The sequence below is a fragment of the Pezoporus occidentalis genome, unplaced genomic scaffold (assembly GCF_034315485.1).
Source record: "Pezoporus occidentalis ecotype Australia unplaced genomic scaffold, CSIRO_AGI_Poc_V1 ctg81, whole genome shotgun sequence".
Taxonomy (NCBI): domain Eukaryota; kingdom Metazoa; phylum Chordata; class Aves; order Psittaciformes; family Psittacidae; genus Pezoporus; species Pezoporus occidentalis.
In genome coordinates this window covers 9,086,096-9,109,660 of record NW_026916170.1, presented here as the reverse complement: position 1 = coordinate 9,109,660, position 23,565 = coordinate 9,086,096, and the positions used below count along the sequence as shown (strand labels likewise).

At 43.3% G+C, this 23,565-nt stretch overlaps 2 protein-coding genes and 1 long non-coding RNA gene across 10 annotated transcripts in view; 1 reads left to right on the top strand and 2 right to left on the bottom strand.

Moving 5' to 3' along the window:
• Positions 1-3,368: 3,368 nt before the first annotated feature.
• LOC134155983 (uncharacterized) lies at positions 3,369-7,267 on the bottom strand. 2 transcript variants are annotated; one of them, XR_009961791.1, is made up of 3 exons: positions 7,138-7,267; positions 5,079-5,216; positions 3,369-3,485 (listed from the first exon to the last, which is right to left on the bottom strand). It is a non-coding gene; the product is annotated as an uncharacterized LOC134155983 (long non-coding RNA). The 2 variants fall into 2 exon arrangements; XR_009961792.1 differs by lacking the exon at positions 5,079-5,216.
• An 885-nt stretch (positions 7,268-8,152) lies between these two features.
• KLHL34 (kelch like family member 34) lies at positions 8,153-11,518 on the top strand. Its single transcript, XM_062603651.1, has 2 exons — positions 8,153-8,317; positions 8,460-11,518. Exons 1-2 carry the CDS (start codon positions 8,246-8,248, stop codon positions 10,356-10,358), a joined length of 1,971 nt encoding a protein of 656 aa, XP_062459635.1. The 5' UTR covers positions 8,153-8,245; the 3' UTR covers positions 10,359-11,518.
• A 727-nt stretch (positions 11,519-12,245) lies between these two features.
• The window catches only part of CNKSR2 (connector enhancer of kinase suppressor of Ras 2), a 213,431-nt gene continuing 202,111 nt past the window's right edge, over positions 12,246-23,565 (bottom strand). For 4 of the 7 annotated variants that reach the window (XM_062603647.1, XM_062603645.1, XM_062603644.1 and 1 more), the window contains 2 exons: positions 17,497-17,693; positions 12,247-14,041 (listed from right to left, as the gene is read on the bottom strand). In XM_062603647.1, the coding sequence (XP_062459631.1) occupies positions 13,826-14,041; positions 17,497-17,693 (413 nt within the window). In that variant the 3' untranslated portion in view covers positions 12,247-13,825. Of the gene's footprint in view, positions 14,042-17,320; positions 17,694-23,565 lie in introns of all 7 variants that reach the window. The other 3 variants (XM_062603648.1, XM_062603646.1, XR_009961790.1) reach the window with 2 other exon arrangements.

Sequence of the window (23,565 nt, the reverse complement as noted above, 5' to 3'; positions counted from 1 at the left end):
TTTCTTTGCTGTAACTTGCTTGTTGGACTATATTTTAGTGCAAAGGAAGACTGGAAGAGGTAAAAAGGTAGGGAAGATGTGCTTGTACCCTGTCAAGATGGTCAGCATTGTCCTAAACTATTGTATTGCTGTCATTGCACAACCTCCAGAAAGTACAAGTAATGTTATTACTTTTAATTTAAAGAAGTTGAAGCATGTACATTTGTTTTTAATTTCCTCTCCCTTTCAACAGTAGGATATCAAATTTACACTATTTAACTATATTTACACACATTTAACTATATTTCTCATTTAACTCCATCTCTCGTTAGCATCCTTCCCTTTGACATGGCTGCCATCAGGATCAGAGGAGGTTCCTTGGACCTTGAATAGGGGAGAAGGATGAAACTGAACTGCTTTTGTGTCTGTGAGGACTGGATTTTCTGGAAGGAGCGTGGCATCCTGCTGAATCATATTCCCCACCCTCACCCTGAAAGACTGCCATCTCTTTACTGTGGGAAGAGTTTTGCCAGTCCACCTGAGAGGGCATCTCTGGCTGACCCTCATACCTCAGGAGAACATGTGCTTTCCCCAGTGGCATTGCTTGGTACTTCAGCTATGGCTGTAGTGGTCCATCCAAGTGTTGGTGACTTCTAATGTCAGTCAATTCTGCTGAAAGACATCTAGTGCCTTTGAGAGGTAGACTGCCTGGGAGACCAAGGGACAGATAAGTCTTTGCAGTATTTGAAAGGTGGTTTGCTATTAGGCATTTCAAACTCTATGTTTCCCCCAAAAGGTTTTCACAGATTTCAGGTCCATCTGCCCTATGCTTTTCTCTTCACTGGTCTACAGTTCCGATTCTTTGGTGTGACAGAACTAACACAGTAATGACTTTTCCTCTTCATGAAAAATCCAAGGGTCCCCTGAAAATTCTGTTATCATATCAAGAAAATGATGCTGCAGTGTCATGCCAGGTGCATGCCAATGGGACTCAGAGCATGGGCTGTGTTTACTCCCTTTGAGAGTCACTTATGTCAACCCTTAACATAGGCAGATGAAACCAAAATAAACTTCCTGAAGTAGATCCCAGTATCTCTACAGCCTTTCAAACTGGTTTAAGTAGACTATGTGGGTTGGTTTTGGTTTTTTGGGTTGTTTTTTTTGTTTGTTTGTTTGTTTGTTTGGCAGGCTAACCTTTGCACTTCTATGAGGAAGTCAGTATTTGCATTGTTGCTGGCACAGAAACTCTAAAGATTAATAAAAATGAGCTTGTAGTACATTAGTTCTTGGACAGTGCTTTGGGGATGAGGGGTTTGGCTCACTGCTATCCAAACTTATATGCCTGCCCAGTACACATCCATCTCATACCAGGGGAAGACAAGAGATTACTGAAGCCATGGTCTGTTGGGACTCTGGCATGCAGAAGAAAAGTTGACATGTGTAGTCCAGGTCCTGTAACTACCCTAGAAATTTCTTCCAGGAGTAGAATTTAGAGACTGTCTAGTGTGGAGGAGATACCTTTCTTCCTATTTGGTAAGCAGGGCCACCACTACCTTGTACCACTATGGACAGCCTCTGAGCACAGCCTGACAAATTGCTAGTCATGCAACTTTCATGAAGATTAGGAGGGTAAATAAAACACATCCCATCAATGCCTTTGCCAGAGTCCAGCATGTCTTTATTCAGTCAGAAGTCATTAAGACAAAAAGCCCTCCACAAACTTAGTGGTTTGCCATCCATCATCCATCCTTCAGCATGTGCAGTTCATTCCAGCAGCACTTCACCCGGTGTGCGGGCTGGGGTGCTCTCCCTCAGTGTTCTCTCCTACTCTCAAACCTGAGCATTTGTGAGCACATGAAATTGGATTGGCAGGCGCAGACACAACTCCTTCAGTCCCAAAGGTAAGCCTGAGAGTTGCAGATCATGGAGGGACCAAGTCTGAGTCACTGGTTAACTTGCTGCTTCTGCTAACAATGGTGACTATGATGATATAGTGCACAGATTCTGGGAACACTTTTAGTGATCAGTGGCAATCAGGCTCTCATTATCTCATAGACTAACAGGGCTAACAGCAGGTGATTACACCATAACCTTTACTTTGCAAAGCAACAGTCTATATCTCACAGAGCAGTTGCTTGAATGTGAATTGGGGAATGGAAGAAGATGGAAGAGTTGAATCCTAACCAGCTGATGTGTAATTCATGCTGGACGTGAGGAAGAACATTTTTACAGTGAGGGTGGTAAAATACTGGCACATATTGCCCAGAGAGGTGATGGATGTGCCACCCCTGGGGACATTCAAGGCCAGGCTGGATGTGGTTCTGAGCAACCTGATCTAGTTGAAGATGTCCCGGCCCATGGCAGGGGGGTTGGACTAGATGACATTTGACAGTCTCATCCAACCCAAACTATTCTACGATTCTAAAAGCACCTTGATTTCAGAGAGACCTCTGCAGTCCACAGCTTTACTTCACCTGTACGGTATCCTAATAGAAGAAAATCTCATTTGTGTTTTCTCCTCTGTGGCCCCTGAGAACTGATTTTTGCTTAGATTTCTATCCCTATAAAAGCATATCCTAGTTCTAATTGGAAGTGAATGCACTAAGAAGCCAGTGCAACATGGGGACCCATCTCCCATTTCCTTATTTTCTCAGACGTGGTGTGGATCTCAGTTACATTGGTTTTATATTGGCTACATGTATCGCTAGGACCACAGGAAACCCCGTCAGGGTGGTCTGGGCCACCTGTGGTGGGGGCGGAGCTGGGAGCTGCTGGATCTATCCAACTACACGCAAAGGGGAAAGACACAGCTCTCCTTCCACTAGCGCTTCACACTGCCCGAGGCTGCAGCTTTTGCCAAAGCTGGTACATGTAATACCCAAGCAAATCAAGTTTGGGAACCTAGCTCAACCAGCCGCAAGGTCCTGGGGAGGCAGGAGTGTTTCACAGGAGTCAGAAATGCTCCTTTCATAGCAAGGGGGTGTCCATGTGTACAGAAGTGACCAGTGAGCAGAGCAGCTTCAGCTAGCACTGTACATGTCCTCACTGTGCAAGGTCAACATAAAACACGGTCTCTGAGCAGCCCTGAGCTGGATACAGAGCAAAGGCAGTCCAGGCAGGGGCTGCAGGTCCATCTCTGCCCCAGCTGCAGCCTGGGCAGCCCTGGCTTTCAGTGGGAAAAAAGCAATGCCTCAATGCAGAGCACCTCTCCTGCCACCAGACCATTGCAAGAGCAGAAGCAGCCCTCTGCCCTCCTCTGTGAAGTGCTGTGAAGGCCATTAGTATATCTGCTCTGAAATGGGCTCATTAAAATACAGATTCACCTTTGTTACTCTGCAGCTGCATGCCTGACTCATCCCACTGCAGCCGCTCTGAAATGGGAACCCAAGTTAAAAACTTTCCCAATTCGTTTTTTTATTCACCGTGGAAGCTCATGTCTAACACACTGAGAGGGCAATGGAAGCCATAACAACATTTGTCTTCATGGAAGGCAAATGGAAGGAAACCTGAAAAAAAGGGAGAGGAAACAAATGAGACACCAGCTGATTAAAAGACCGTTATTTCATGTTGCCTTCCACAGTCTGACACAGGATGCTTTCTTGCATCCCAGTACCCAGTGTTAGTGTAACCCATCTGGGGCATGGCATCCCCAGCCCAGGTGTGCATATGGTATTTCCACCTTGCTTCCTCTTTTTCCATATAACCACAGAAAACTGCCAAGCAGGTGTGGCTTGGCAGGCATGGCCTAACAGCAGGCTCTGGCTGGAATCCCTGCTTACACTCCTGATCACACTAAACCTTTTCTCCCCAGTGGCAGACAGAGGCTTTCACTCAAAGCTTTTCTTGCCAGCATCGTCCCTGGACACAGACCCCTCCTAGGTGGCACATGGAGGGATGTGGTGCATCCAGGCTTGCAGACTTCTCTGATGGGCCAGGGGATGCTCTGGTCTGCACTGATTTCCTCTCCCCAGCTGTTGCGGGGCAGAGTGCCCACGGGGACTTCCGGCTCCTTCACACCCAGACAGTGCTTAAGACCACATGTGTCCCCAGCCTCTCCCTGCCAAAATGGAAACCTCATGGCCTAAGCCCACCTCATCCAATCTGGTAACGTTCTCATTTGCTTTTATACACAGACGTGGTGGCACCAGACATTGCTTTTAGCTGCAAGAAAATGTCTTCTTCTTACTGTTATATTCTTAAAGACTGCCTTCCCAGGCTAAACATCCTTTGTTTTAAATAGATGGGGTGACCCATATGCTATTGTGAACGATTATTCAAGGGTGAAGTACAGGCTCTATTCCAATGGTTTTTAAAAGACAACCTAAATCAGGAAGATCTTTCTTGTAAGTTTCTAGATATATATCTAGATATGTATGCTACATCATCCCTATTGCTTTCATCATTTGGCTCACTTCTGCTATATTTGTTCATGCGGTACATTACCAGGCATCTGAAGCATTTGCTCTTTTGTCCTCTAGACTGCACTGATTTCTTCTGGAACAAAGCGTAGCTTAGAAATTCTCCACTGTGGATTTTTGTAATGAATATTCCACAGTAAGCCACTTGTTACTAATGAGCCTAATTTTACTTGTACAGCTCTTTTTATAACCTTTATTCTTAAAAAAATAATTGGGAAAATTTACAATGATAATTGAAGTGTTTATTAACTGATGGTCTACTTGCAAGATTAAACTGAACATGGCATTGAAATTCAGACCATTTTTCAGCTTTGTACAGGAAAAAAAAATGCTGCAAGCATGGAAGCCAGTATTTTCCACAGCACAGCTCTTAATATTCTTTTTTATTGCAGACTGTCTACTATAGTATAGCAATGTTTTCAACAGGAGTATATTAAAAGCCTAAAATCTAAATATAATTTAAAGTCTAAATGGTGCACGATTAAAAATGCATTATCTATTCCCAGCAAATCAATATCACTGAAACACTAATGTTTCCCTAATTTTAAGCACCAACTAGTGAGTCAAACATTAGATCTGATCTTCCAAATTATGGCTGAGAAATATAAGATCATGGCTTGACTGAATCCCACCTAGTGCTCTGTCTCTTCCTAAGATTTGTACTGCTAGTTGTTTATTCACTGTCTGCTCTCCTGCTAATGAACTTTAACTATTCCTCCAAAGGTGCCAAAGACCTGAGATGCTGCCTGGAGATAATTTGTCTGTCAACAAAGGAAGGTGCTGTCTGAGTAGGCTCCTTAGTTAGACACTGCTAAATGTCTAAAAGCAGAGCAGGGAGAAACCTCATTTTGATAATGATAACCTTTGTTTTGTCACTTCAGAGCAAGGGACTGAGAGGAGGTGGCTTTTATCCAATCATCAGTGAAAGGAAAAAAATCTCTGGGCAAATAAACAGCTTTATAAAGATCATAATTCTTACTATTTCTATTAGCTGGCTTGCCACAAAGATGAAGTAGGTCTGAGAGGGAATTGCACAGCAAACCTGCATGCAATTATACAACCTGCTTATCCAGCACAGGTATTAAATTAGTTTAGTTAAATCAGTGCTGGCTCCTGTGGCAATACACTGGAATCGGCTGGCAACTGACCTGCGTAAACTATGCCACATATACGGAATTCATTCGGAGAGCAAGTGGTGCACAACCAGCTTGGTTAACGTGGCATCACTGGGCACAGACATGGATGTTCAGACTGTGCCTCATTTGGCCTCATTTCAGTGCTTGCAGACGATGCTGTGATGGTACTTTATGCATGCCAGCAAGATTGGTGGGAGCCTGGGCAGTGTCTGGCCTGGACTTGCTCAGGGTCTTGGAGTGCATCACTTGGCTGGGGAAGTGTGTTTTGGCTTCTGCTGGCAATACTCACTGCTGCCCATGCCAGATCTCTGACCCCTTTCTGGTGCATCTGGATCCAAGGAAAGTAGGATTTAATTACGTGTCCTCAGTCCCAGCTTCTGTGGCTTACCAGGCGTACACAAGGCACTTTACCAGTGCTGGGGGGCTGTTGGCCATGGCTCAATAGCAGAAGACCAGTCCAGTTTCTGTGCATTTGGTGGGCATCATGTGCAAGGGTTTCTCCCAGTGGTGGGTTCCCAGATGCCTGCCCAGCCAGTGTCTAACCTCTGCTGTGCTCTGAATTGGGGATCTACATCTGCCTGGGAGTCCACCCAGTGAGGGAGGCTGAGGACTTGACCAGGACTACAGACAGGTCTCTGCTGTTGGATTATTGGGTTTCCAACAGTCCTCTTCAATCATCAGTTCCTGGCTGTGTCACCTCCCAGCCCTCGCCTCAGAGCAATTGCGGCTGCACAGGTGAAGGGCTGATGGAGGACAAGGACTGTTGCCTAAAAAGACATGATGCTAGGACTTGCTTATGCCAGAACTGCTGCAGAAACTCTCCTCAAACTTAGTCCTGTGCTGAAGGCACAGCCTGTGCGCACCCCTGCACTCACTGCTCAGCCTCCCGGTGAAAGTGTGAAGGCACAGTACTGGCTTGCTGTTTTGAAACCATGGAGGTTTATCTGCACCTCTAGTTATTGAAATCTGGTACCTTATGGGGTTAAACTGGAGAAAGCAGTATCTTTAAGAGTGGAAGAATAGTGGGAGCTTTAAGGCCTGGTACCTCATCACCAACACACATCACTGCTAAGTGGTGACAGACATACCTGTGTCTGTTTTGCCCAAAGCAGGAAAAGCATCAAAACAGAAGCTTGGACTCAACTGCACAGCTTTCCTAGCAATACCTGAAATACTTTAGAGTTGTCCCAACTTGGACATAGGCAAAGCCACTGGAAAAGAGAAACAAGACATTCCTTTTCTACTTCATCCCCACTGCCCATACTGTCATTTTGCTAGCAAGGGGGAAGATTTTTTAACAAGATCCTGATTTATAGTTTATAATGTCATGACCAAAAGTGGATTCAAGCAGTAAATCAATTTTTAGAGCTATTCAGCAAAAAAAGCAGTGGTTTTTGAGTCCTTCACAAACAGAGCAGAGGTATCAGTCTGTAGGTATCAGTCTGCTTAGCAAGAATGTTTAAGCTCATTAGAAGAGTCACACAGCATGCATGCCCCACATCAGTACCCAGTCAGCTCCCAGACAGTCCTTGATTACAGGGGTAAGCCAGAATTTCTTGACATCATATGAATAAATATAAGCAAATGCAGGAAAAAGTCTTTACCTTGGGCTTGAGCAAAAGTTGACATCTTTGAGTTCTGCAGGATCGTCCTCTGCACCCAAGTCTGCGGGGTCATTGTCCAGTGTTTATCAACACTGTCAAGATTTGCAGGTCCTGAGTGTATGTGACTTGGAAAGAAACGTGCCAGGAGGAGATTCCTGAACACCTCCACCCAGAGTTACACAGAGAAAAATACAGAAAAACAAAAGCAAGCTTTAAGAGGTCAAAATGCGTAGCCTGCCCAAAGCTACTATTCCTGGTAGAAATTAGACGCTGAAGGGCCTGGGTGAAAATCAGGGGTAATCCCTGTACACATGTTTCTAATGAGCCATACTGAAAATGAGGAAGCTGAGAGAGTCAGCTCCTGCCTGTCCCTGGGGGCTCCAGGTTTATTCCCAGCTGGTAACCGAGAGCACAATTATGCAAAGCCTCCTCTATAAACAGGGTCTGGTTTATTATGGCTGAACTGGGAGAGTCTATTTTTGTCACTGCTTTGTGTGAATGTGTTACCCTTGTGATTTCCAGCCAGGTCATTCCATGTCAGCTGCTCTGGCCGTGGCTGCTGGTGGAAGCTCCTCTGCCCGCCCAGTCCCTGGCCCCTCTGCTCGCCTGCCTGGGTTTGGCTCCTGGGCAAAGGGGATGAGGGGATGTGCCTGTGGCTATTCTGGTAGCTGTGAGTTATGGCGGTGTCATGTGAAGCAAAGAGCTGAGAAATGCATGTCAAATCAAACCAGTGACTAATCATGATATTTTGGTTGTCTTAGTGCCTGCCAGTCAAAGATTTATGGGTTCAGAAAATCTTCGCGTAGTAATCCTTGGGTGCTGATTTGATCTTCAGCTCGGGCTTCCTGAGAGAGTGTGAAAAGAGGACGATAAGGGCACTGATGTCCCGGGGTGGAGAGGTCTAAACTCATTTGAGTTTGAAATACGAACAGGAGAGGAGAAAAGCCAGCACTCCCTTCTTACCCGTGTCTGCTCAGAGCCATGCACTGCGAGCCAGAGAGGATCTATTCAATGCGCCTGCAGAGCAAGAAGGGTCGAGGGCGACGGCTGAGCAGACACAAACTATCATTTGTTGGGATTGTCATCTAGCTCCCTCATCTGTCACCTGATGGCCAGCCAAGCAAGTGCTCCGCACAACCGTGGACCCTTCATCCTTGCACAAGTGACAGAGGCAAGAAAAGTAAGGATCCTACAGCTGTTACAACATTCAGCTGTTTTTTCTATAAAGGAATGCCTTGAATTCACTACCAATCTACTAACTGTCCCCCCTCTGCCAGGCAAGAGACTGATTTGGGTTTTTTTGTTGGGCTTTTCTCTAACAGCTGGAGGTCTGCTGGGCACTCAAGCAATGGCTAGTGAACAGGGCAGCTATTTCACTATCTAATTGCATTTTTACTTTAATAACTTCAGGGGAAAGTGCTGCATTGCCTACCATGAGTTACTTCCTGTCCTACTGTAAAGCGCACTGCACCACCGTACTCGCTCAGTATCAGACCCTGAGATCAGAGGGCTTTCTGTGTGATATTTTGCTGAAAGTGAAGGAAAATGAATTTCCTGCACACAAATCCTTGTTGGCATGCTCCAGCGACTATTTCCGAGCTATGTTCAAAAGTTACACCCAAGAGTCTAAGGCCAGTGTAATTCACCTGCAAGTTGTCTCACCCACTGGTCTCCAGCATGTCCTGGATTTCATTTACACTTCCTTGTTGCCCCTTTCCTTTGAAAGCCTGGAGGATACCTTGGAAGCTGCAAGCTACTTGCAAGTGACTGACGCTATTGGCTTGTGCAATCAATACTTAGTTAACAACCTTGCCTTGGAAAACTGCTGCTTCTCTGCCAATGTGGCCAGGAAGTTCTACTTGCCAGATGCCTTAGAAGCAACAGAAAAATACATTGTCAAAAATCTCTGGAAGCTGCTGGACTTGGATTTGCCAGGACTGCTCGAACTGAACTTCAGGTCTTTGCTAGCAGTGGTTCAATCACCAGATCTCCCCATAGTGAAAGAAACCTGCTTGTTGAATCTTGTGCTGCTCTGGCTGAAGCAGGATAAATCCAGGCTGGTTCACACAAGCAGCCTTTTAGAGCACATAAGATACGGTCTCATCCCAGTGGAAGAGCTGAGAAAAGCCTACAGACAGTCAGAAGTACCCCTCTCATCAAGTATTAAGTGCTTGATCATTAAAGGAATAAATTACCATACATCTGTTTACAAACAGCCTGTCCTGCAGGATAAGTCCACCACACTAAGGAATGAGAAAACTCGCATCATTCTGCTGGGGGGAGGAACAGCAAGTGGGGGGCTTGTCACAGATGTGGTGGCCTTCGACGTTTACAATCACAAATGGCGAGCTCTCACAAAGGTGCAGGACAGGGTGCAGAACCACAGTGTATGCGTGGTGGGGAACTTCCTCTATGTCTTGGGTGGGGAAATAGAAAATGGTGCTCCAGGTGACACTAAAACCGAGAAGAACCTATTGGTTACAAACAAGGTCTACCGTTATGACCCGAGATTTAACGCATGGACCCAAATCACAGGCATGCTGGAGAAGAGATGCCAGTTTTCTTGCTGTGTCTTGGGCAAGGATATCTTTGCTATTGGTGGAAGGGGTGGGGATGGGTCACTGCATTCATCTGTGGAAGTCTACAACATCAGCAGGGACAGATGGACAAAGGCCAGGGAATTGCCATGTAAGATGCATGGACATGCCAGTGCCATTTGCAAGAATACTATATACATCTCTGGCGGCAAGTACTCAGATCCAGCCAGCACAAGCAAGGATGTATATTCTCTGAGCTCATTTGAAGGGCAGTGGGTGAAACAAGCACCCATGAGCATTGCTCGATTTGGGCATCAGATGGCAACAATCAGAGAAGCCATATTCACCTTTTTAGGATTATATGAACCATTCTCTGAAATAGAAAGATACGATCCTGATCAAAACCAATGGACTCGGTTAAGACCACTTATCTATGATCGATTTTGCTATGGTCTGGCAGTGGTAGAGGAAACAGCTCTTCTTATTGGGGGAAAGAAATGGCAGAACTCACAGGAAGTCCCCACGCAAGATGTGGTCGGTTATGACATTGACAATGATGGCTGGGAAGAGATCTGCAAAGCTCCCTCGCCTTGGTGTGGGCTGCAGTGCGCGGTGCTGCAACTCTCCGAACTGGCCGATGAGCAGGAGACTGACAGCCAGCAGAAGAGGCGGCTGAACTGCTGAGCTCACACACTGAGGAAGAACCATCTCACGGGACAAGTATCAGGGTGGTGCTGAGGAAGAAGAAGAAAACTGCAATGGCACTGAATGTGTCAGAGTCAAAGCTTTTCCTTGATAAGCCAAACACCTGGTGGAAACATGCAAGGAAGTCTGGCTCCAGCATGGGAAAAGGTGCTGGAATTACAGAGTTGGAAGCCTATCTCATTAAGGAAGGATGTAGCAAGTGGCACATTTTGAGGCAATGTGCAAGAATCCTAATCCTTGACTTTTAACGAATAATACCTAGATAGCAATTAATGAGTTTTTCAAGTCCGATATTTCAAAGGTTAAAAAATATAATCCATCTTTTCTGTTTTCTTAATCAGAGGTAATTTTCCTAGCTGGTAAGTGCCATTGAATTCTTATACTATGGCTAAGCAAAATAAAAGTGAACTGTATAAAGACTAGAAAATTGATGCCTATGAGAACTAATAACATATGCTGCCAAGGAAAAGGTATTATTTGATATGCTACATACAAGGCAAGAACGTCTTAGCTAACCAGCATGAAATTACTGGACAGAAAGCATGGATTTTTTTGATATATGGACTCGAGTTATGGCCATAACTTGAAACAGTGATTGTTTGGCAGAAGCCATTTCTCCCTGAGCAGCTTTTGTTGCAGCATGCCCTTCAGATGCTTATTTTGTGTCATTTTAAAGACCAGCACAGCACATTTCTTTTGTACCAAAACCTTGTGTTAGTTTAGATGGCCAGAGCTGAAGTGGTATACTTATTATTAGCCTTGTTACAGGAGTTGCTGTAACTAATCCCTTGAAACTTACCTCAGTAGCACATGCTGCTCTATCATACCTGCTCATAAGGGTAAAATGGATCATAGCTGCTGAACTGGTATCTGCGAGAATCCTGCAGTCAGAAAAGGTTTACTTTCATCAAAGAGGATGAAGGTGAGAGAGGTAACTGAATGTTGTCAGAAGTCTTTATTCAGTGTCTGCCTACATATGAAACAGCAAGCCTTACTTTTTGGCCATGCTGGCCAAGTTTGAAGGCACAGATTATGAGGGTACTTTAAACACTGTGTATCTGTGAAATGCAGGTAAAATGGCCAGATGCTGCAGAATCACTTTGGTATGAAGTAAATTGAATCCTGAGTCACAAGTGTTCATTTAAAAGCTAAATTTATTGTACTTCATTTTACAGTGTTCCCTTTCTAGGCTGAGAGTTAATACAATAAAAATATATATAGAAGAACATTTAATAGTCTTAAAAGAAGGCAGCACAATGGAGAGGACACATGTTCTTTGTCACTAGACTAGCTTAAAAAACTGTAATGTTTAATTTTCACCTTTAAAGCAATCAAGCTGACTTTACTAATGTAAAGTGCAGGCAGAATAGCTGTTGCATAGCAACAGATCTAAGTCTTCTGAGCTGCCTTGGTTTTGACAAGGAATCAACTACACAATGTGCATATACATCCATCAGATATAAAGAGGTTTTTTATATGAATATATTTACTTTTGGTCCAGTAAAACAATAGCAAGAGAATCTAAATGCTTGGAACAATAGCACAATCCATTTCAAGTCAAGCATTTTTAAAGAGAAATTTACAAAAAACCTCACAAATTTAATATACAAGTCAGTACCCATGCAGTAAATAAATGTTCAGTTTATACAAACAATAGTCTTCTAATGGTACAAATATTACACCGGATCCAGAATTCTATACAAACATTAATACATGATTTGTCATCCATATTGACTTGAATACAGGATTACTGAAAATGGGCTACAGAAAGGCCACTCTTCTGTACAATTGTGCAAAATCTGCAAAACATTTGCAATCCAAATGCAATAAAACAAAAAAAAAAAAAAAAGGGAGAAAAGGAGAGAAAGGGGAGAAAGAAGGAAAATGAGGGAGAGAAAGAGGAATAAAAAAAAAGAAAGAAGGAGAGAGAAGGTAAATCTATCCATTCTTTCCTTCAACCCTTCATGGATGCCAGGAAATATCAGAGCTCATAAACTTTAAAGTACATTCACTAAGCTGTACAGGCAATAGTCTAAAGTTGGTTAAGAGTACAGCTTGCTGTAAAGAGTATAAAGGAGGCTTTTCCCTTTCACATGAGCATTATTAAATCATTGTGAGTTCTAATTTATGCAGCAAAATACTGAAAAGCAGCAGAAATATTTTGTCATGCTCTGATGACTTTTCAAAAACAAGCCCATAAAAAGTAAATACGTGATTTAAGATTTCCCTCCCACTTTCCTATTCCAGGCCTATGCCTGGCTCTAAGGAGCTATTTTACTCATATTCACTGGGTTGTCTCCAGCACATCTTGCATCTCATAGAAGTTTAAAACATTTTAATTGGCTTGTGAACTCAGCAGAACCCAGAGGCATCACTTTCCCTTCAAAAGGAAACCAGAGGCTTTTTTACTCCTCACTTTTTCAGGTTCTCTGCTCAGCTCTGCTCCCATCACATATTTTCCCTGCATACAATACAGCCAAATTTCACAGCTCAGAAAACACATAGAACACATAGGAGACTGCATGAAAAATCGTATTCACTCCTTTTCTATTGTGGGAATTTTCAAAGCCTCTCAGATTTGTAGCACTTCGTTGGGAACCTTTACCACTGCTGCTTTTCTGGGCAAGAGAAATGCAGCTATCAAGGATGTTCAAAGTCTACTTATTCTCTTTTGAAAAGTCTACACATTATACTGATACCTTCAGTACAAAAGCAGCATAAATGACAGTACCATGACTAATTTTTTAAAAAATCAACCAAATGTGGTTAAGAGACAACTAACACATAATTTGGTCTTCATTAGCATATAAACCAGCATCTCTTTGCCCTGATAGTAAATCTTAGCGGCAGGCTTTACAAAAGCACAAGGAAATAAGACCTAACATTTTGATACTTAAATTCCCGTCAATAATTTCTGTCTGCTGATTTTCACCCTTTTGTGTGTTTGACAAAACTGAAACACAAGCGCCGCATTACATTTTTTCCCTGTTACTTAAGAAATCTCCTAGAGTTTCTCATTAAATATAAAAATTAGTTTTCTCCCACCACCAAAATAGTACCTGCACTCCAAAAATGCAATGCAATACTGGAATTATATAATATAAAATATCATTGTAAAAGTAACCTTCGATAACAAAACCCTAGCTTGTGGAACTTCCTGCATGAAGGCCACAGTCTTCCAAAAATGCTTTTAAATACTTTTCTTTAATAGCTAAAGATTATTTTTGTTATTTCACAGAAGGTAAACACAAGCAGAGCATTGGTAGCATATAAAATATACAAATCCTCATTAAAGATGTGGTACTGTTGACCATTGAAGGTTTACTTTACACAGCTGAGTAACATTAAAATATAATTTACTAGAGCTCCCACATATTGATATAAAACCTACTTTACGCACTTAAGTAAAGGGCTGGAGTGTAGCAAATGGGCAAAAAGAGAGACCTTTATACATGCGTTTCAATGTAAGAGTAAGTGTGCGCTAAGGAAGCTATAAGTGCATCAACCTCAGATGAGCCATTAACAGAGTCCCTCGGGGTGCTGCTTTGATAGATGTCTGTGAAGAGATCAAGGTACATTTGTTTCCATTCTTGAAAGTCTCTAGATGTCAAAGCTGGATTATCCAAAACTTTATCTATAATAGCTACTTCTCCTTCTCTGGCCTGCAAGAGAAAAAGAATAAGCAGAGTCAATGTGAGTGGCTGGTCAGTCTCATGGGTGGAAGGAGAGAATGGTGGGAGCAAACTCAAGCCACGGAGTCCCTAAAAGCAGGGAGATTATCTGACTGCTCTATAATGGCTCACAAAGAGAAGCCCTTCCTCCAGTGTGTCACACATCACCCTGCATGGCTAGGGCTTCTGTTGCCTTGTCCAGAATCCTCAGAAACATTCCTATTCCCCTTCCTCACCCCTTGCTCAGCTCAAGAAAAAGCAAGCCTTGTACTGTTTACTATTAGCTGCTTGCATTTCTCAGGATGGGTTTCACACAAAGAAGTGTCATCTGTTTACAATTCTTGATCAGCAAAAGAAGTACTCTGTGGGATGCAGACACATGGCCTCTTGCCTGCCAGCAGAGCTACGTCTTTTTTACTGGGCTTGTCATGGAGACATCTGAGGGTTACATTGCAAAGGCTTGTGCAAGGACCTCCAAGTTAATGATAAAACATCTTCATTAGAGATCCAGTGTATGTGATGGGCTGGCTGGCTGCAATCTTCTCCTCCCACTGTAGTGGCAAAGAGAAGGCAGAAAAGGATAAAATCTAATGTAGCTGCTGGTATCTCCTTAACCATCATTGAAGCAGGGGATGTGACTCTATCATAATCACTGGCCAGTGATTAGTTTATCAAGAGACAACAGGCAGCCAGTGCAGATCAGATTAAGCCTCAGATATACTCATAGACACTTGTGGTTGTTGCAAGCAATGAAAGCTGGATGCAACAGACATAAGCCCTGGAAAGATAACATACAGGTTTCCAGTACTACTCCTCTGCATGGGAATGGTATGGTTGCCATCAATCTCCACTCTATCCTCTCTTCCAGACAGGTTTCACACTCCTCATTGCTAACTCACATTTTCCATGTCCATACTATAAGTACGTTAAATCTTTCTGGAAGAATGTTAAAGAGAAATATTAAACTGTCTCAGCCTATGCTGATGGGAGACAATGAGAAGGGTGAGAGATGTCACCCATAAGCAGTAGGTTGAGAGGTATTTTTCATGCTTTGCAAACAGTAGTAAATTAATGATATCCACTAGAATATTAATTTCCAGAAACAGAGGTGCAAGCTGAGAATGACCAGTGGGAATTGAACTATGGGGACTCCCAATTACCGTATCTCTGCTTGAACAACCATAACATGCTTCTTGCAGATTGTGGCTAGTATCCACATCTCTGCACTACCAGCCCATACTTGCCGGTAGAAGAATGGTCACAGGAAAGAGAGCAGAGGGTCATTTGTTAAGCACTTTGATAATGGGACAGAGAGCCTATGGATAACAAAAGCTAGAAGCATTTTGGAGGGCTGTCTCAGGCTACTATTAATGTGATAAAACTCCAGGAAAGTTCAGAACACCAACTCCAACAGGCCAGTGCAATTGGCTGCATTCACAAAGGAGAAATCAAAAGCACTGATAAAAAGAGAGAGTAACTGATTAGGTAACAGCAGTAGCTATGGGTACAGATGACTACCAGTAGTATGGTCCAAACAAGAATGGTGACAGGTTTAGAAAATACCGCTCATGGACAGAGAATGAACAAATTGTCTTTTTTTGGTCTAAAAGAAAGAAGTCCCAAGCATGAGAACAGGCATCTGATGGGTCAAGAGGTTGTGCTGGCTTTGGAATTCCCTGTGGGAAAGCAATTCCATTTGTAGGAAGCTACTGGCATAATGTAGCTCAGTTAATCAATAAATGCTAACTAGGAAGACAGGCGTGGCAGCAAGCTGCTGATACTGAACCACAGTTTTGGTGTGAGTAATCCCGCCATGTACAAAAGCACAGATACAGTGTGAACCTCCTGCCACCCTGACTTGTCTGAGTACTTTGATTTTGTTTCAGTTTCACACGCTTGTAGAAATGTCGTGGTTCAAGCCCAGCCGGCAATCCAGAACCAGGCAGCTGTTAGCCCACTCCACCCCTTCCTCCCTCCCCTGCTCCCGGAGGGATGGGGAGGATGATTGAAAGAATGTAACTCCCATGGGCTGAGATAAGAGCAGTCCAGTAACTAAGGTATAACACAAATCACTGCTGCTACCACCAATAATAATAAAGATAGGGGAAATAATAAAGGAAGAGAATGCAACTGCTCACCACCCACCGACCAATACGCAGCCCAACCCAAGCAGTGATCTTGCCCTTCCAGGTAACTGCCCCCAGTTCCACATCCTGGACATGACATGCTGTGGTATGGAATACCTCTTTGGCTAGTTCAGGTCAGGTGTCCTGTCTCTGCTTCTTCCCAGCTTCCCCTCCTCCCTGGCAGAGCATGAGGCTCACAAAGTCCTTGGTCAGACTAAACATCATTGAGCAACAACTAAAAACAGTTATCAGTGTTATCAGTGCTGCTCCCAGGCTGAAAGTCAAAAACACAGCACTGCACCAGCTACTAAAAAGGAGAAAAATGACTGCTACTGCTGAACCCAGGACAAGAAGTCATGTGGTAAGGCTGTGTACCTTGAGTTTTCTGCCAACCCCCAATCCTGTAAAGACTCACTCACCCACATGTAGCATTTGCCTTCAATGAGAGGATACAGTGCAGAAAGTTAAGCATGTGTAAGGTTTTTTCAGGATGGGAGCCCCACAGCATGAAAATAATATTGCTCAAATGCTTCTCTAGGTGATGGAGAACTGAATTAATTAATGTTGATAAAGCTCACTCTGATGAAAGTTGTTACAAAATCCACTGTCCAATTATTTAGTGTCTTAAAATGTGGTAATTTAATATAGTTAACAGGGTCCCTGGGGAAATCCAGCATATTGTTTGCTGAAATCTCTATCAGGACAGAAGTGAAATTGCTGTAACAAACAAAAAAAGGCTGACAGGGAGGCTAAATGAGCTGTGGTACATTTAGAATAACCATAAAAATCTTAAAATCTGTCATCACCATTATCTATTTATTTAATCAATCCTACTAATTAAATACAATGATCCTATCACCTCACACAGAAAGCAAGCTCACAGTTTCCTCCTGGATAATCTCAGCAATCAGAAATTAATCAAGCGTTGCAAAAGGTACTGCTCCCTTCTGAAAGGCTGCCTTTGCTTAACTTTAGACTGAGGCAATTACGGAATGAATGGGTTCTGGTAAATGAAAATGTTCAGAGACAAAAAACGGATTAAGGTTTCCTCCCATAATTTGGTTTCAAATTCTGTTAAACTGTCTAGAGGAAGAGCAGCTGCTGAGATTTTATCTGCCCAGAAAAAAAAACTGATCCCGCTCACTCTGACTGCTCTCCCAAGGCACATTTTTCTCTGCTAAGTGACCAGCTCTTTCCCATGTCTTCCTTGTTCTGCACACTAGGTTCAGCCTGGACTACAGCTGCGCACAATTAATCTCCAAATACAATGTGGTCTGATCCAACCCTGGGGCAGGATTTTTCCTGCCTCTTTTATCTCACCTTTAATGTGCTTTTCAGAATTCGCAGCTGGTGCAGTTTTTCATTGACTACTGGATCGCTACATCTTTTTATAAAAGATTTCTTATACTCCAGCTTAGTGGAAATCCGGTGTTCTCCTAAAGGAGACAGGCTGGCCTGCTCCAAGGCTCTGTATAAATCTTGCAAGGAATCTGCTGTTTTTTCCTTTATAGTCTCAACTGTAATGAGAAAAAGAAGAAAAAATAAAAGGAAAAAATAGAGAAAAATCATTAATGTGATTAAATAAGATCTATCAAAAAACCTCTGCAAAATGTTTAACAGGTTTAACTAGACCATAAGGAAGACATTTCACAACCTAAGTTGCAGAAAAAAGTGCTGTGATTGTAACTCCTCCTCTTGTTATTGCCTTCAGAAGAAAGGGAGAAAAAAACATTCAAGAATGTACAGTCAACCCACACAGAAAAAAGGAAAAAAAGAGAAATAGTGCAAGGTGTAGTAATATTAGAGTAGCGTACTGGCAGAGATCTCATCTCTAGTACTGCAGTTAAATATGCTGGTGACTTTGTTGTTACAAGGAAAGGAAGCCCTGAAAGCATCCTGCTGAAGAAGGTGATCAGGGATTGGATCTTGGCCCGAGAGCGCTGATACGGCATTCAAGATTATATTTATAAAGGTGGCCTTAGAAGGACATGTCATTTCCTTCCTAGAAAAGTCCAGTTCTGTTTGTCTCCCATTTTTGATACTCAAGAGTGTTGTTTAATAGTCAGTAATGCTGTCACTTGTTTTCTTACTCTATTATCTGAAGGTTCACTAGCAGACTACAGACTTGATATAAGAGCACATTCATGGCAGTTTACCCAGCCTCACGGCAAACCAAACCAGAGCTGTTTGCATTATAGGTTTGTTTATTTATTTGTTTACTACAGGTTTAAAACTATTTATTCTAACTAACACCAGGAGCATTTTAAAGGAAAATTGAGCAAAGGCTGGGGATGAAATATTACTCTGATAGGAGCATTTGAAATGCTTCGTTTAGAAGGCATCAAAACATTTCAACTTCTCACACACCGTTTACCTCTGAAGAAACTGTTTGATGACTCTATACAAACTTGGGAAGTTCATGGAGCAGCTGAGTGGTGACCAGGAGTGGTGACCCTCTCACACCAACACCACTGTACCCAACACAGCTGGCCACTGCTTGTGCACAGCCCCCCAGCTGTCTTCAGAGCCCTTGGGACCCTTCTATCCAACTTGGCTTTCACAGTGGTGTATGTTTTCCTGCCCTAAGGTGCCTGTGTCCTCAGGATGCTTTCATGAAAGCTCTTGTAGGAAGGCTACAGCTGTTTGGTTTCAAGCATTACTTTTATTCTGTGAGTGACCGTGCACCAAGACACAGCCATCTCCATCCACTACATGAAAGGTTAGCACATGATAAAGTGCCCATATGTAGTGAACCTCAGTCTTCTCAGATATTCAGAGAGGGTTTTTTTATCGAGCATCAACCTGGAGGACAGCTAGTGTTTAGAAGTGACATTTTTAGGAGATACCCAAGGCAACTTCCCGTTGAAGCCCATACCATGCAATATAGCAACTACTCACCTCAGTATCAGGCAAGAACTCCAGAGACCCAAGTCTCTACATTCCATCACAAAAAGTGTTCGCATTTGTAGAGGTCTTTATGCAATCAAAGAACTTTGCAGAGAGCAACTAGTTTAGCTGTATCTCTTACCAGTTTATTCCTTTACCTTTTTAGGAGGTAGCTGTTTTTAAAGCACTTCTTTTTAAGAGATATGGAAGTCAAGTAGGGTTTGAGGACTTTTATTGATGGAGGTGTTGTGGGCTTGTACAGAGCTCCCTAAATCCTCCATCGTGTGCTACTTTGCTTGGGGAGCTGGGTTTATCACTGTAAGGGGCAGCCAGGACTTTAAAGAAATAGAAATGTGATACATTTCTCTTTCTTGTGGATTTCTTATTAAACCATCTAATTAAAGGGCAAAAAAGTCAGTATCTAAATATTCAAGGATCAGTTAAAATCCTCCACAGTCTTGATTTCTATGCTTTCTTCAAAAGTCCATGCAGCTATGAGATCAGATGTTTGGGATCTACCCATCAGTTTATATTGCTGAATACTGAAGTCCGCCATTCTGACAGCTGGGGAATGGGAGTGATTTGCTAAATGGCAAAGGGGAAAAAAACCCACCTCTATCTGACACTGGAGTATTTTATATTTCTCTCTTACCCTTGTGCAAAGCAGGAAAGATCTTTTGTCCGTTATGCTCCCCAGCAGCATTGCCACATTGTACCCTCCGGGAATTAGTGGGATTAGTACAGGGACAAACTGCTGAAGAAGCAAGCCAGTGCTTTGGCTCCATGTCATCACTTTGCTAAGGTGATCTACAGCCTGGACCAGCAACCACACACCACATCCAGGCTTGCCATTGAAAACCCATGGCTTCCTCAACCACCAGAGGTCCTCAACATGGCAAAGGACCTGAATGACAGGTGCCTTTAATAAACCTGGAAGGCAGCATGGCCTGTGCAAGCTCAAATGCCAGGCTGGGGAGCTTGTGATGCCCTCCCTTTCTGCATCACTGGCCTGGCAATCTGCATGGCTGATGCTCCTCAGGGCTCATCTTCTTGGGCAGGCATCTAATGTGAGCCTCAGTGGGGCTGCAGACAGAGGATTTCTACCCTTGCTCCAAACGTGCTCTGAGGCTGCATGGGAAGAGGCGCAGGACTACAGGGGAATGATGCAGGCAGGGTTAGTCAGCAGAGCACTGATGACAGGTCTTTGAAACGCATCAACACATCACCTCCACGCAGCTTGGGCTGCCTCCCCCAGGCTCTGTCACTGCCTTGGTACTGCAGCTGTGGAAGGTGTGTATAAAAGGAGTTGGGATTTCCTATAAAGGAAAGCGCAGGGAAGAAAAAGAGCAGATCCCTTCCCTTAAATGTCTTGCTGGGGGTGGGGAAACTTAAACAGGGCACAATGCTGCCTTGTTCCACCCATGGCGGGGGAGAGGGCAGCAAGTGTCATGATAACACATCCCAAGCCCTTAATACGTTCCAGAGGAACACTGAAGGTGCTGGTACTGCTGCTCCCAATGGCTCTCAGTAGGCGGGAATGAGATTACACATGAATCTCCCCTCCCTCACCCTTCTGCTAAAGGCTTTGATTGATTTCCTGTAGGTGTTGGTGAAACCCTTGGCACTATAAAGCATCTGAGGTACTTGATTAGATGTACAGCTGAGCTCAAAATGTATTTTCTTTTTCTAAATTGGTGGATTTGTATGTGAGTCATGCTACTACAGCAGGGCTGCCTCCTTAAGGAAGAGTAAGGCCTCAGGTACTGACTTGTTCAAGTAGAAAATGTGGCTTAATGGGATTTGCAGATGACCTTAGAACATCCTCTAATGCAGCAGGTTGTTTTTTACCCTCACTTGGCTGCTCAGTCATGGGTTGCATCTCTTTGTTTCTCTGAATACACTGTCAGGTATTTATTTTCACATACAACTAAAAAGGAGGGTCTCTTCTCTGAAGCAATAGGTTTATCCCCTTCCCCACCCAAGACTGAACAACTGTGTAACTCTGGACTACAAATAAAGATTCATAAACTGCAGCACACAAAATCTAAATTCAGAACTGTATCTTCCAAATGCACAGGTAATGAATTTTGTAACAGTGAAGCATCTGCTGTGTCTTCAAGTGAATGCAAAGCCATTTGCATTACATTCAGAATACATCAGTCTAGTAAATGGTGTGTTATTATTTTTCATTATTCTGCTTTCCACAAGGAAGAATTTCTGAACCTTTTGTACTTCGTCCTTGCTTCTTAAAATGGAGCAAATATTTGTACCCACCTTAATGTTTCCTCTGGAGAGAGAGATTGTGGGTGAAACTTTAAGAGGTCAGGAATGGTTTGGGTTGTTGGCATTTAGGCAAAACTGGTGAGGTTTCTTACACTGTGCTGTCATTTGTTGTTGAAAAGAACATAAGCTGAGCTCCACAATGTACTAAATGCAACCACCTCTTTGCTCCATCAGGCTATTCATCTTTCCATTATTTCCCGCTTATAAACCAAAATCCTAAGAGCAATAAATAAGAACATCAGACACTCAAGTGAAAAGTGACTGGAGAGAAACAGTTATCACTGGGTATTTACATGGATCAAGAGATGACTGGTCCCTGTAAACTGGTGATTCAGGAAGATGGTACTGAAATAGGATCATGGAGAAGGTCACTGTTGCAAAGCCAGCTGTCTAACACATTTTCCTCTGGACACAAAGAATCTCTAGGCACACATTTCTCAAAAATGTGCTTTAAGTATATGGAATAACATCTGGTAATTTTCAGTAGAGGTTCTTGCACTTCGGTGACTCACTCTCCCTGTAAAAGCTTGAGCCACCAAAAGCTTGCATGGTTTTCCTCTTTCAGTGAGGCACCAGAGGAACCTGGGGCCATGAATGCATACAACTGCCCATACAAGGATAGTACAACTCAGCCAATCATAAATTTTGTCACCCACTGTGCTGACAAGGACAGATTTTTCAAAGGTTACGGCTCTCCTTTGAGTCCACCTTTTGCTTTGCCAGTGCCTACTAACACCACCCAGGCTCATCCCATTGTCTTTAGACTTCTTTCCCTGACTGATGGACACTGCTGATGGCATTCTCCGTTTTCCAGCTATCCTCTTTGCTACCTTTACAGCTTAGTGATGTGCTTTCCTTCGCTGCGCAACTCCCTCTCATGCACGCCCACTGCTCTAGTTGCGATTAGCCCTGCATTTGAATGAAATTACACCCTCTGCAAATCCTGAGAAAGCCAAACTGCTGCGAAGTCTGCGACAGAGCGAAAACAAGGCACAGTCAGACTGAAACCCCCTGGCTCCACTGAAATGTTAACTCCCATTTCCATTCCTTCTTGTGAGCTCACTCTGGCAGAGGAACCAGCTCAGCTCAGCTTTCTCAGGATCTTAAGGAGGCAGGTTTTTGCTAGAATACATCACTAATTATGTGATTACACAGCTGCCATGTTATTCCCCCCATACAAATTCCAAAGATTTTCTTCCAATTTGAATTACAACTTACTGCTTCCCTTTCATATAGGGGAGGCCTCTACCTGAAGCCTCCCCAGACTTTCTGTGAGTGTTAGTAAATGTTCCACCAAAACAGAGATCATCCCTGGCCTTTAGAAAATGGTTTCAAACTAGATGAAACAGGCCCTGATGCATGAATTTCTGGGTGCTTTGTTTTGATTTTTCTTTGCCTTCTTGACTCTGACGCACATATGTTGGGAACAGAGAAGCTTACCTACCACAGGCTAACTAATAAGTGATATAATCCCAGGACCAACCAAAGGGTTTTTGTAATCTTCTTATGCCACGGCATGTTGATTATGCCATGTCTAACTAAGAGGTCTATCAAATCCCACCTGGTTCTGCAATGGTTTTACAGGTAGGTAGTGCAACAGACTTATGTCTGCTGATCTCTTAGGAAGGGGAGGCCCCCTGCATCAAACTATCAAGCTCCAGTTCCAGCTATCTGCTGGCCCAAGTGTGCTAATAGGCAGGTAGGAGCAGGGAGTGTAACATAGCCACAGGGTCCCAACCCAAGAGACCAGTTAGGAAGACAGAAGAGATCTTCTTATATTTAAAGTTAAAAAGCAGAAGGATCAATATGGGTTTTAGGTGTGTTGGAGGGGAAGGGAGAGAAGAAATTTTCCAAAGAAGGATGTGCAAGGCTTAAATCCGTCTTTGCTGCTGTTTGGGTTAATCATTAGAGTTCAACTGCACAAGAGGGAGAGATACCCAAATGCTTAGGACGCAAACAACCAGGAATTACAGTCATTTTTTAAACTATTTGGATGGATGTCAGGCAGATTAAACTAGGTATTTCCTTTCCTCCCAGATTACAAACTAAAAGGAATGAAATGGTGAAATCAATGAAAGGATTACAATTACAAGGAGATCGTGTCTGCACAGCTGCGTGCTGCATATGAGATCACCCCTGCACAGGTATGGGGGAGCCATGGTGACATGGAAAGTCAGTTTTTGGTAGGAAAATGATACAAGTCACATCCCTCATTACTGA

Coding starts and splice junctions, on each gene's coding strand:
- KLHL34 (XM_062603651.1), top strand. CDS start 8,246: ATGGCCAGCCAAGCAAGTGCTCCGCACAACCGTGGACCCTTCATCCTT. Junction 8,318..8,459: donor AAGTGACAGAGGCAAGAAAA/GTAAGGATCCTA, acceptor TTTCTCTAACAG/CTGGAGGTCTGCTGGGCACT.